This window comes from Centruroides sculpturatus, unplaced genomic scaffold (genome assembly GCF_000671375.1).
Source record: "Centruroides sculpturatus isolate CEXI.00-Female unplaced genomic scaffold, Cexi_2.0 scaffold260, whole genome shotgun sequence".
Taxonomy (NCBI): Eukaryota; Metazoa; Arthropoda; class Arachnida; order Scorpiones; family Buthidae; genus Centruroides; species Centruroides sculpturatus.
This window is the reverse complement of record NW_019384427.1, coordinates 429,719-442,039: the sequence shown is the minus strand read 5'-3', so window position 1 is coordinate 442,039 and position 12,321 is coordinate 429,719. Positions and strand designations below refer to the sequence as shown.

Here is a 12,321-nt window from a genome sequence, read left to right as displayed (position 1 = left end):
AAACATAGAGGGTACTGTAGCCATATGTATGCCATTCAGAGGAATCCTACCTTTCTCTGCTGTCTATCTCCTCTCCCTCCTTCTTTCCCCCTTTCCCTTATCCTCTTTTTTGCCATCTAAACACTTTATGTATGGCCGATGTCTTTCTTGTATGTATGTATGTAGTAGAAAATGCACTTTGCATATCTGATAAAAGGGATGCATATCACTTTATATTCTCCTTTCTCTCTGTTTGCGGTCAAAAGATTCATCTTGATTTGCTGAAGATCATACATAAAATCTAGAAGTGTTTCATTTAGGGTGAAATTGAATCAATTCACACAAATCCTATGCAGTTCTGTTTGTAAAGGCTATTATATATTACAGAAGATATTAATGTTTCTTTTGTTATTCATATCAGAAAACAATTGATTTGTTAACTATCTCTACAACTGAATGAAATCAAGTTGTAATTATAATGTGATTATTTTTTTCAATTAAATCTTTAGTATAATATATTTATTTGTTGAAATCTGTATTATGCTTAAAACTGCTTCAAGAAATGATTCATATTATCTATCTAAACTGGACTTCAATCAACCCAAAAATTTCTGATTGTTCATGTTAATTATTTCATAAAATGTATCAATAACCAGGGGCCAACCTAGCAATTATGCCGTCCTGGGCAAATAGTTATTTGCCACTCCTCTTAAATATAGGCATACTGTAATTTTAACCAAAAGATCTGAGGGCTCAGACCTCACACATTTAATTACTTAATTATTTTCGAAAAGTAAAATAATAGATTATCTGAAATTAAGAATGTTTTATTATTTTTATTTTCTTTGGCCAATTTTGCCACCCCTAGCAATCTGCCTCCCTAGGCAGCCGCCCAACTTGCCCATCCTTGTATTGACCCGTCAGTAACATACCCATAATTTCCACATTATAATTCCTCAACTACAATTCAAGCTGAAAAGTCAAACTTCAAAATCACTATTTTAAAAAATGCCTTCTTTTCATATCAGATATTATTTTACATTAATTATATAATGTAAACTCATTTATTTTTTAGTGACTATATTAAATTTTCTTCAAATATTTTATTTCTTTATTTGTGAAGATTAGTATTACTTAATATTGATATACGTAGAATTATTTTGTTAAATAAACCTAATTAAAAACAATGTTTTAATTAGTTAAAAATTTAAAAAATAATACAGTATTAACTTAGCAAAAAGACTCTAATAACTTATTTATTTTTATAATTTTATTTTAACCTATAAGCTTTTTGATCCACTAAGTTACTTTCATAATGCTGAAAAAGGCATATACAGAGCAAATTATTAGCAACAAGTTACCAATACATTTAACATGCATTGTTGACTTATACCATTTATCATCATTAAATATTGTTTAAAACATGAGTGTCAAAATCTAAACATAATATATTGATAAATGTTAAAAAATTTAAAAGGTAAAAGTCAGCAATTATATCAAATAAAAACTGATATTTAAAATACCTTTTAAGGTATTTCATCAAAGTTCATTAATATAATGAATGATGAATAAATTTTAAAACAGTATTAAAGATTTTACAAATTGAAATAAGTTAAGGTTGTAAACTGTTACAGGAAAAGGATACAAAAAAAAAAAAAACTTTCTGAAAAATAAAATATATTTTCTTTTGATGAAAAGCAAGATATTTACTTAAATTAACAATAGTACAAAATATGAGGAGTGAGGTATTATCTTTTATCAAGATTATTATTTTTAAATTGGTTTGCAATAAAATGTTAACATTTTCATTTTGAAAACTTTTTATTTCACTCTTTGAAATAAATAAATTTTATCATTTCTGTATTTTGATTAAGTTTTTAATTTTTCTGTATGTGCTAATATAAATATTATACACTGCAATAATATAGTTTTATTTAGTATTTAACAATTATGTAGATTATTTTCTATATTTCATAATTTTATAATTTTAATTGAAAAGTAGTTAAAATTTTAATTGGATTTCTAAAAATATATTATTATATGTTGATCAGATATTTAAAATTTGAAAAAGACAAAAACAGTTTTACTTTTCTTCAGCATTTTATAATTATTTTTAGTATTTCGATTGTTACAAGATTAAAAATGAAAAAAATTTCAATAGAGCCGTATTCACATTAGATTGCAACTACCATAATTATAGATCATTGTGAACTGTTTAAAAATAAACAAAACAGCTTTCTAATATAATTTAAAATTCTAACATTATATATGTATATATTTATAATTTTTTTTTCATTTTCATGATATTANCACTCTTTGAAATAAATAATTTTATCATTTCTGTATTTTGATTAAGTTTTTAATTTTGCTGTATGTGCTAATATAAATGTTATACACTGCAATAATATAGTTTTATTTAGTATTTAACAATTATGTAGATTATTTTCTATATTTCAAAATTTTATAATTTTAATTGAAAAGTAGTTAAAATTTTAATTGGATTTCTAAAAATATATTATTATATGCTGATCAGATATTTAAAATTTGAAAAAGACAAAAACAGTTTTACTTTTCTTCAGCATTTTATAATTATTTTTAGTATTTCGATTGTTACAAGATTAAAAATGAAAAAAATTTCAATAGAGCCGTATTCACATTAGATTGCAACTACCATAATTATAGATCATTGTAAACTCTTTAAAAATAAACAAAACAGCTTTCTAATATAATTTAAAATTCTAACATTATATATGTATATATTTATAATTTTTTTTTCATTTTCATGATATTACTTTTATTGAAAAAATTTATTTTAAAAAATGATAAACTTCCTTAAGTAAACAGATTTCCCCCTATAAAAGATGTACAAAACATCTCGTTGGTTTAACATTTAAAGTTTTTAGTCTTTTATTATATTGTCCAGATTAATTTACTTATTTCATATTCCTGTTAGGGAAGTTTAATTTATAAATAAAACTAACATGATACAATGTAGGAATTTTATTATTGCTTTCTATTTTTTGAAGCTTAAATTAGAATTATCAGATATACATAATAGATATATGTAATTAATATATATATATTTTTTTTTATCTGCACAAATATGAATACAGTGATGAAATTGTGTAGAGATGATGAAATAATTTCAATGAGAACAATCCAATTTTGACCATAATACAATACAAAATCTGTTAATCAAATTTTTAAGGCATATTTTTCTATTATATGATTTTCAATACAAAAAACTCTCTCCTATTAACCATAAACCAAACGTATGTGGATGAATATAATCTCATTAAATTATCTATGACACACTGTAGTTGAAGATTTCAAATAATTTCAATATTAAATTATAAAAAAAAAAAAATTAAGTAAAATTTCGAAAATTCGGGTAACTTATATTATTGCAAATATGAAAAAGCAAAGGAAAGGAGGATGTTCAAGATGCTGATGAACTCCACATATAAAAGTCAATAACCTCTTTCACTAGTCAGCTGTCGACTTATTCCGCGCCGTCGCACGTGTAGTGACGTCAGTAGTTCCGCGTATCTCTCCACTAGGGGCGCTTTATTATCCAGGAAGTCAATTTAAAAAAAATAAATAAAATTTAAGATTCTCAAAAATTTTCCTACTTAAAATAATTTTTTTTATTAAACTTAATTACATTTTTTAAAATTTTACATACACGAAAATACATAAAAATAAGTTAAAAAATCAATTATGAAAATTCTTAAAGTAGTTTCATCCATTTTTAGTAATAAGTTTTGCATACCAATCAAGGTCGTCTATAAATATTAGATTAGGATGCATTCGTAATTCTTTATATAAAACAGGTTTTAAGAAAATATTTTAAGTACGAATAATGCGTCATGTTTTTATTGTGTAATATCTATCTTTAGTTCCACAACATTTATAACCAGATAACTGTCTGACTATTAAAAGTATCGTCCATAAAGATGCAGCAATCAAGTTTAAAATTCCTATTGCAATGAAGACTAAATCGTAAGTACCCGTCGTATCTTTAATATAACCTGAAAATATAAATTGCATTATTATAATTTGTTTTAAATAAGATATTATTTTCTTTTATATATATTTAGAATATCCTGAAACAATGCTTCACTAATTAGAAAATACTACTTTAAAGTGATACCATTAACTGTGATCATACTTACCAATCATATTTGGTCTTATTAATGAAAACATTCCATTGAAAAAATTTGAAAATCCAAAAGCAATAGCTGCTCTTTCTATACCAGTATATTCCGTAACTAATACAGGAGATAAAACCATTAAGTTTCCACCAGTAAAACCAAATGCCAATGTGAGAGCGATAAAGCCTTCATAACCATTGACTATATGAGCAATAATTAGAAGAGAACCAATTAACCATAATTGGATAATCATGTTCGTTCTGTTGCTTAATATTTTTCTGTAAGATAACCATCCTGGCATCATGCGACCAATGAGATCCGATATAGAGTAAACAGACAGAAGAAATATGGCATTTTCTTTATCGATATTTTTTGTCATTGCATAAGAAGGAAGAATGATTGTGATAATCACGAATACGTTGTGAGATGATATATATGATAATGTCGTGAGTAAATATGAAATATTCATAAAAATTTTCGCATTTGTTTTTAAATTTTCAATCAGAGATTTGTTACAGGAATTCGATTTTATACTCTCTTCAGACTCTGAATGTCTGATATCTTCATTTATCGGTACGATATGTTCACTAAGTGCTATACTGTTTCTTCTTACAGTGTTTTCATCATTATCGGCGTTTTCCTGATCTATTAAATCCCTTCTACGAATCGATCCTATATTGGTATATTTTTCTACCTCTATGTTTTTACAATCCATTTCTAACTCCACACCTCTTGATTTTTTATGCATTTCTATAGGATGGAGTAGCATAGAACCCCAAAGTCCATGTAATACTAAGCCCCCAAGAAGTAAAAATGTTCCTCTAAGAGCATATTCTTCTAATATTACATTCACTATAATGGGGAAGAGAAAAGCTCCAACTGTAGACCCGCTATAGCATATTCCACATGCTGTGGCTCGTTGACGATTAAAATATTGGTTGATAAGAATAGGAACAAGAGTGCATGTTAATCCAATTGATNAGTTAAAAAAAAAAAAAAAAAAAAAAAACATTTAACCTCATAGAAAAAAAGTTTAGAAGAAACATAGATTGTATTTTTTAGAGGGAAAAATTTCTCGACCTCAATCGCCGCCTTCTGCAGGACCAGAGGAGTGGTTGGGGTCGTGAATCACGGCCCCACATCTCTACAGCTTTGGGTGCAAGTTCAAGGACTAGGTCATCTCCACCCCTACTGTATAGAATAGATACATACATACGATTGCTAATTCGAACACGACGAAGTATTAATCAAATTTTGTTAATTAAACTTGCAATGATGAATGATTTAATTCGAACGTTTAAAAAAAAATATTCGAATTCTGAAAACATGCATGCATATACGATATGAAAAAAAAAGAAATAACGCATCTAAAACGATGCTAAAAACAGTAAAAAAAGATATGACGATGCAAATTGCATACTGAACATTAAGCTTTTTTTTTTTTATTTATTATATATATATTTTTTTATACCAGCGACCAAGCGAAATTTTACGTAACAGATCAATTATGGATTATTATCCATTTCGATTCTCTATTGTAAATATTTGTAGCAGGAAAAAATGATTTATTATTAGTCTTGTATATTTATATAACAATAAATCTATTGAGTGAATGCATTATATATGACATTCCGAAATAAATTACTTATTAAATTTAATAATCAGAAGGGAAGAAAAATGGGCATTTTTTTTTAGGTATCTCAGTAATTAAGTATTGCAGCGTGTTCACTGAGATGAATCGCTGCTCTTACTAATGAAACATTGTCTTTCGATATTTCTTTCTACCGACTTAATAGAATTATATTATCTGTATGTCTAAGTAAGAAAAAGAATCAAATGGAAATAGTTTGGACTTTAGAGAGCACGCGAGAAGACCAGAACGAAATGGACAATCCCCATTTGGCACAAAGAAGGAAAGTGGAAATAATCCGTTACTTGTGGACAAAAATGATATCAAAATAAACAAACAAAACCCTAAAACATTCGCCTCCGGCAGCGACGATTAAGTACAACTGTTATTCGAAGACAGGTAATTACAACTGCTTCAGGTAGAGAGGTGAAGGCCCTCTCTCTTGTCTGCAAGGCATGTACGTTCCACTTTCGGCGAAGACAACGAGGATAAAAAAGAAACGACTCGAAGAACTTTAAGTAGGTCACGCACAGTATTATTATTCATGTTATCGAAAATGTAAGAAGGATAACAAGCTTCTTTCAAGATTCCAGCGACACCAACAGACTTTGATACACTACAGAATCGAAGACACTTTCCCCTTGATTATTATTTCTTACAGTTCTATATTCGGTAGCACATTGATTGCTTTCTCTCCTAGTACCCGAACAGTCTCTATTACAATCTTGCCTACACCAACTATCTGAATAACATAAGCAACCAGTTGTTAACCTTTCTTCTACGTCTCCTGTCGGTTCTTTAGGACTTAATCTATCGTCGTGATAATCTTTGGTACTACACAGTTCTTCTTCCTCTTCTTCATCTTCATCTGAATCGTCGTCAGTATAATCTGCCATGTCATTCGAAAATTCTTTGGTATTATCTTGATCTAGTTCTTCTCGAGGATGATCTTGATATCCCATAAAGCCTATGAGACAGTTATTTTCTCCTTCGATAGATCCTTCGGTTTTAACTTCGATCTCCTTAGCTACAAAGTTTTGAGTGGATTCTATAAAATGATCTTGATCCATATCCACTTGCAGGCGACGTATTGTATTATGAATAAGAACAGAACGTCTTAGGAAAATTTCGGGGTCTTCAATAACTCTCATCTTGTAAACAGAAATCCTAAGAATGTTTCTCTTCTCCTCTAAATTTCTTCTCTCCCATTGATTATCATCATCATCGTCATCTTCAGATGATTCCATTTCGTCTTCGGATGTTTGTTTATCGTTGGATGTTAAACGTGTTCTCTTATGATGAATTTCATTAGTTTCCGAGTCGTTTGTCCTCTTTCTCCTCTGTTCAATTTTCGACAAACCTTCAGGAATTTCTAAATAAAAAATATTACACAAGAAAATTAATATATTAAATTGATTAAAAATTAATACTAATTTTTATACAAATATATTTCATTTATTTTAATGTAAGTGATACAAATAAAATGTAAGAAAAATATATAAAATAAAAAAAAATATTACTGCATGACCCACGCCCTTTTATTCAATCTCCACATCACTGGCAGTTTTTCTTTAATTATGGAATTTTTTTTAATGCTCTAGGTTCCTCAGAGTGATAGACAAGAAACAGGATAAGATTCACATCACTGCTATCATTAGCTCTCAAAAGTAACGTCAATCGGTCTTTCATGGGTTTATGCCCAGGAATATTTTTCTCTTCTTTCATAATGTAGGTACAGTTTGGCATGACTTCCAAAATAAACCAGTTTCATCACAATNACATTAATTTATAATTTTATATAATATATAAAAGTATTTTAAAAGTGATAAAATTAAAACTTTTAAACTTAAAAAATAATATATATATAATTTTTGTAGGATAAAATACCTTCTACCAAAAGTATAGACGTACACAACTCGTTCATATTTTCAAACAAGTGCTCGGGCTGTACAGTTTTGACAACAAAGAAAAGTTAAAAACCGTAAAACCTGTGATGGGAAAATTATCGTTATCATCTCCCAGATTCGTAAACTTCTTATAGAAACGACGAAAACATAAGTAGACGGTTAAATTTTAGAGTTTTTAAAGATTAAATTTTATGTTTTGTTCAACGTTACCAACTGTCATGTAGAGGTAAATCCTGCAGAACAGGTCGCAACAACTAAGTTCTATCTAGGTTAGAACGACTTACCAGACATGGTTGCTGCTGCAGAGGTAGCGTTATCCATAAGATTTAAAAGAGGAGGCCATTCTGTGGGATCGAAAAGTGCCGTCAACATAGCCGTTTCTGTTTCTACCCCATCCGCATCTAAATCGCAGCAAGGCATTGCTGTCCTTTCGGAGTTAGCCCGGGGAGAAGGGGGCATGACCTCGCTTCGTCGATTGCAGCGCCCGAGGCGGCTGGAAAATGAACTATGGGAGGGAGCAGCTGTGTATACGCCGTCTACTGGTTCTTGCCACTACTAAACTTGTTGATCTTGTTCTTCTTGATTTTCCAGGCTGGTTTGTCTCCTGACCCACATGGAAGATGGACTCAACCGAGTAATAAGTGATTGTTGTTGTTGATTCTTGTCTAAGCGACGTTCCGTTATAGGGCGAGGTCGTTACGATCTTGCCTTTATTTTTTTTTATTTTTATTTTTTAACGTGTGTGTGTGTGGTATATGATTCTATCTGACATGTATCGTGTTTTAAACTCTCATCGTCGGCGGTTTTAAGCATTTTAAAGCATAATATATTTTTACTTTTTAAAATCTCATTTAATGCGCCTTTGAAACAATAGACAATTCTATCAAGATTGGATGCAATTTTTAAACTTATCTCCTTTACCTAAGTGATAACAATAGAACTTTCTTTATATTATTTTACTTTCTATTTAAAAACTTATCGATCATAAAATTTGACAGGTTAGAAATTAAAAAACAAGCAGAATAAACGGTAGATAAATGAAAATTATATTGTTAATGAATGATAATCATTCCTTTATTGTTGTTATATGTTACCGTATTTATCAAATTTGTTAACGTAAAATAATATTTTCTATATCTTTAACTAAAATTAAAGCTGTGTAAACGATATGATTTTTTTATATTTCCGGTTAAGGGAAAGACAAGTTTCAACGTTTAAAGTGAAGACGATGATAATGATTAAGATCAATTGATATGACCAGTTCAGTTAATGGAGCCTTTATAAACACTTTCTTTCTTACTTATTACTTTTTATATACTTTTTTTCTCACTTAAATAAGATGAGAAACTCAAACTTAATTAAGTTCTTTCTATGGTAATTTATCATTTATATAATCATTCAAGCGTTAAAATATATTTTAAAATTAATGTATTATTTATTATTTGTAATGAAAACTTTGTTACATTTTTTTAAAATAGAAGATACTGAATTTTCTATAGTTAATTTTTTAAAATACTTATTTAAAAAGGTACTATAAGCAAACTTGATACGCTCGGATACTCTAGACAACTATTTTATAATTAATAGAATTAATTATTCTATTAATTTTTTAAGAATATTAGTTAAAGATTAGATTTAATAATATAATATTCTAGATATTTATTATTTTAATTTGTTATTTCTTCTAGTTTATTAGTATTAAAGTTACTTAATCTTAATACAGAAGAAATGTTAAATTTTTATGTGTAAAAAATTATTTTCGCTGTTAATTAAAGCAGTGAAAGTATCGTAATTTAAATGAAATTAAAAGTGATAATATATATTAAAAAAATATATGACTAATAGATTTACAATAAATTAATCTACATTTAATGTAGATTTTAATCAATAGATACAGATAAATGATTAAAATTGTATAACAAAATTCATTATTATTACACTCACCAAGCCAATTTGATCAGATATTTTCAATTTATTATCTTTTTAATTTACTTTTTACATATGTATTCTATTATAATATTGATAGTTTGATATTGATCTGATTAGAGAACGATTATAGATTTATCTCTTCGCCTTTCATAGAAAATTAACGTCATTTTAATTTAATCGAAGTTATACAAAATTCTAGAAGTTCGATACTTGATCGATAAAAATAGAAAATTAATGAATGTCGACAATTAATTAATATCGTGTCCTTACTTTAAAAAAAGGATTTGTACGAGTGAAAGTATCTCATTGGAAACATACAGCAAGTTTTGTGACCTACTTTAGCGGTTTTGCTTCCTGTTCCGCTTATCTGACCACACCCGATAAGGTTCACTTAACACAAAAATATAACTCAGAAAACGATAGAGGTAAATTTGCTGAAAAATTGACGATTGTCGTTTCCATTTTTACGAGTTAAAACACTACAATCTTAACACAAACCTTGGTGATGACTTCTTCAAGTATCAATTTAAACTTTAATTCACATGCTTATGAAATTGATATTATTGAATATTCACTTTTGTTTGAATAATTTCCAAAATTAAAATTAGAAAAAGAAAACAATTAAAATTATTTGCGTTAATGACATAAAGAAACTGCAAAAATAATTAAGTTTTTTTTTTTATTAAACTTAATTACATTTTTTAAAATTTTACATACACGAAAATACATAAAAATAAGTTAAAAAATCAATTATGAAAATTCTTAAAGTAGTTTCATCCATTTTTAGTAATAAGTTTTGCATACCAATCAAGGTCGTCTATAAATATTAGATTAGGATGCATTCGTAATTCTTTATATAAAACAGGTTTTAAGAAAATATTTTAAGTACGAATAATGCGTCATGTTTTTATTGTGTAATATCTATCTTTAGTTCCACAACATTTATAACCAGATAACTGTCTGACTATTAAAAGTATCGTCCATAAAGATGCAGCAATCAAGTTTAAAATTCCTATTGCAATGAAGACTAAATCGTAAGTACCCGTCGTATCTTTAATATAACCTGAAAATATAAATTGCATTATTATAATTTGTTTTAAATAAGATATTATTTTCTTTTATATATATTTAGAATATCCTGAAACAATGCTTCACTAATTAGAAAATACTACTTTAAAGTGATACCATTAACTGTGATCATACTTACCAATCATATTTGGTCTTATTAATGAAAACATTCCATTGAAAAAATTTGAAAATCCAAAAGCAATAGCTGCTCTTTCTATACCAGTATATTCCGTAACTAATACAGGAGATAAAACCATTAAGTTTCCACCAGTAAAACCAAATGCCAATGTGAGAGCGATAAAGCCTTCATAACCATTGACTATATGAGCAATAATTAGAAGAGAACCAATTAACCATAATTGGATAATCATGTTCGTTCTGTTGCTTAATATTTTTCTGTAAGATAACCATCCTGGCATCATGCGACCAATGAGATCCGATATAGAGTAAACAGACAGAAGAAATATGGCATTTTCTTTATCGATATTTTTTGTCATTGCATAAGAAGGAAGAATGATTGTGATAATCACGAATACGTTGTGAGATGATATATATGATAATGTCGTGAGTAAATATGAAATATTCATAAAAATTTTCGCATTTGTTTTTAAATTTTCAATCAGAGATTTGTTACAGGAATTCGATTTTATACTCTCTTCAGACTCTGAATGTCTGATATCTTCATTTATCGGTACGATATGTTCACTAAGTGCTATACTGTTTCTTCTTACAGTGTTTTCATCATTATCGGCGTTTTCCTGATCTATTAAATCCCTTCTACGAATCGATCCTATATTGGTATATTTTTCTACCTCTATGTTTTTACAATCCATTTCTAACTCCACACCTCTTGATTTTTTATGCATTTCTATAGGATGGAGTAGCATAGAACCCCAAAGTCCATGTAATACTAAGCCCCCAAGAAGTAAAAATGTTCCTCTAAGAGCATATTCTTCTAATATTACATTCACTATAATGGGGAAGAGAAAAGCTCCAACTGTAGACCCGCTATAGCATATTCCACATGCTGTGGCTCGTTGACGATTAAAATATTGGTTGATAAGAATAGGAACAAGAGTGCATGTTAATCCAATTGATATACCTGGAAAAAGTTATAATTTTTAATATTGTATGAAAACAAATTAATGATGATTATACTATATAATGAGATGCATCTCATTGCATCATATTCGAATTTGTTATAGTGCCAGAATACAAGTTACAAGACAATCTATTGATTTATTCTAGAAAATTATGTAAATGTTAATAAAAATTTTATTTACCAAATCCTAATCCAAATAAAATAGTTATCTGAAATACATCTGCAGCAAAATAACAAACAGAAATGCAGATTGTTCCAAACAATATCCCAAAAGATACGATAATTCTCACAGAGAAGAAATGGTTTAAAATACCCGCCAATGGACCTAAATATATAAAAAAATAAATAAATAATAATAATAAGTATAATCTTTTATGTTTAGAAAATAAATTACAATAAAATAAATAAAATTTAAAAAACAAAATAATAATATAGCAACTAATAGTAACTATAAAATAGGTTTATTATATAAACTTATTTAGATAATAAACCTATTTAATAGTAACAATAGAAACTTAAAAACAGAGAGAGAGAGAGAGAGAGAGAGATTAC

The 12,321-nt window shown here is 27.8% G+C and overlaps 3 protein-coding genes across 4 annotated transcripts in view; all 3 read right to left on the bottom strand.

Annotated features, from left to right (window-relative positions):
* Positions 1 to 3,669: 3,669 nt before the first annotated feature.
* On the bottom strand, positions 3,670 to 5,145 carry LOC111619601 (monocarboxylate transporter 9-like). Its single transcript, XM_023361364.1, has 3 exons — positions 4,650 to 5,145; positions 4,155 to 4,334; positions 3,670 to 4,010 (listed from the first exon to the last, which is right to left on the bottom strand). Exons 1-3 carry the CDS (start codon positions 5,143 to 5,145, stop codon positions 3,847 to 3,849), a joined length of 840 nt encoding a protein of 279 aa, XP_023217132.1. The 3' UTR covers positions 3,670 to 3,846.
* On the bottom strand, positions 5,130 to 8,232 carry LOC111619624 (FK506-binding protein 4-like). 2 transcript variants are annotated; one of them, XM_023361394.1, is made up of 2 exons: positions 7,955 to 8,232; positions 5,130 to 7,135 (listed from the first exon to the last, which is right to left on the bottom strand). In XM_023361394.1, the coding sequence occupies exons 1-2, from the start codon at positions 8,127 to 8,129 to the stop codon at positions 6,345 to 6,347; spliced, it is 966 nt and encodes a 321-aa protein (XP_023217162.1). In that variant the 5' UTR covers positions 8,130 to 8,232; the 3' UTR covers positions 5,130 to 6,344. The 2 variants fall into 2 exon arrangements, with proteins under 2 accessions (XP_023217162.1, XP_023217163.1); XM_023361395.1 differs by lacking the exon at positions 7,955 to 8,232 and adding an exon at positions 7,651 to 7,923.
* Positions 8,233 to 10,321: 2,089 nt separating this feature from the next.
* Positions 10,322 to 12,321, bottom strand: part of LOC111619625 (monocarboxylate transporter 13-like) — an 11,990-nt gene continuing 9,990 nt past the window's right edge. The window contains exons 2-4 of the mRNA XM_023361397.1: positions 11,951 to 12,094; positions 10,807 to 11,769; positions 10,322 to 10,662 (exon numbers count right to left, since the gene is read on the bottom strand). Of these exons, the coding sequence (XP_023217165.1) occupies positions 10,499 to 10,662; positions 10,807 to 11,769; positions 11,951 to 12,094 (1,271 nt within the window). The 3' untranslated portion in view covers positions 10,322 to 10,498. The remainder of the gene's footprint in view (positions 10,663 to 10,806; positions 11,770 to 11,950; positions 12,095 to 12,321) is intronic.

What these genes read in the sequence shown, in the direction of transcription:
- LOC111619624 (XM_023361394.1), bottom strand. Translation starts at nt 8,129, where the DNA reads ATGCCCCCTTCTCCCCGGGCTAACTCCGAAAGGACAGCAATGCCTTGC. An exon ending in TGCAGCAGCAACCATGTCTG is followed by an intron (nt 7,136 to 7,954) that starts GTAAGTCGTTCT and finishes TTTTTTATTTAG; the next exon opens with AAATTCCTGAAGGTTTGTCG.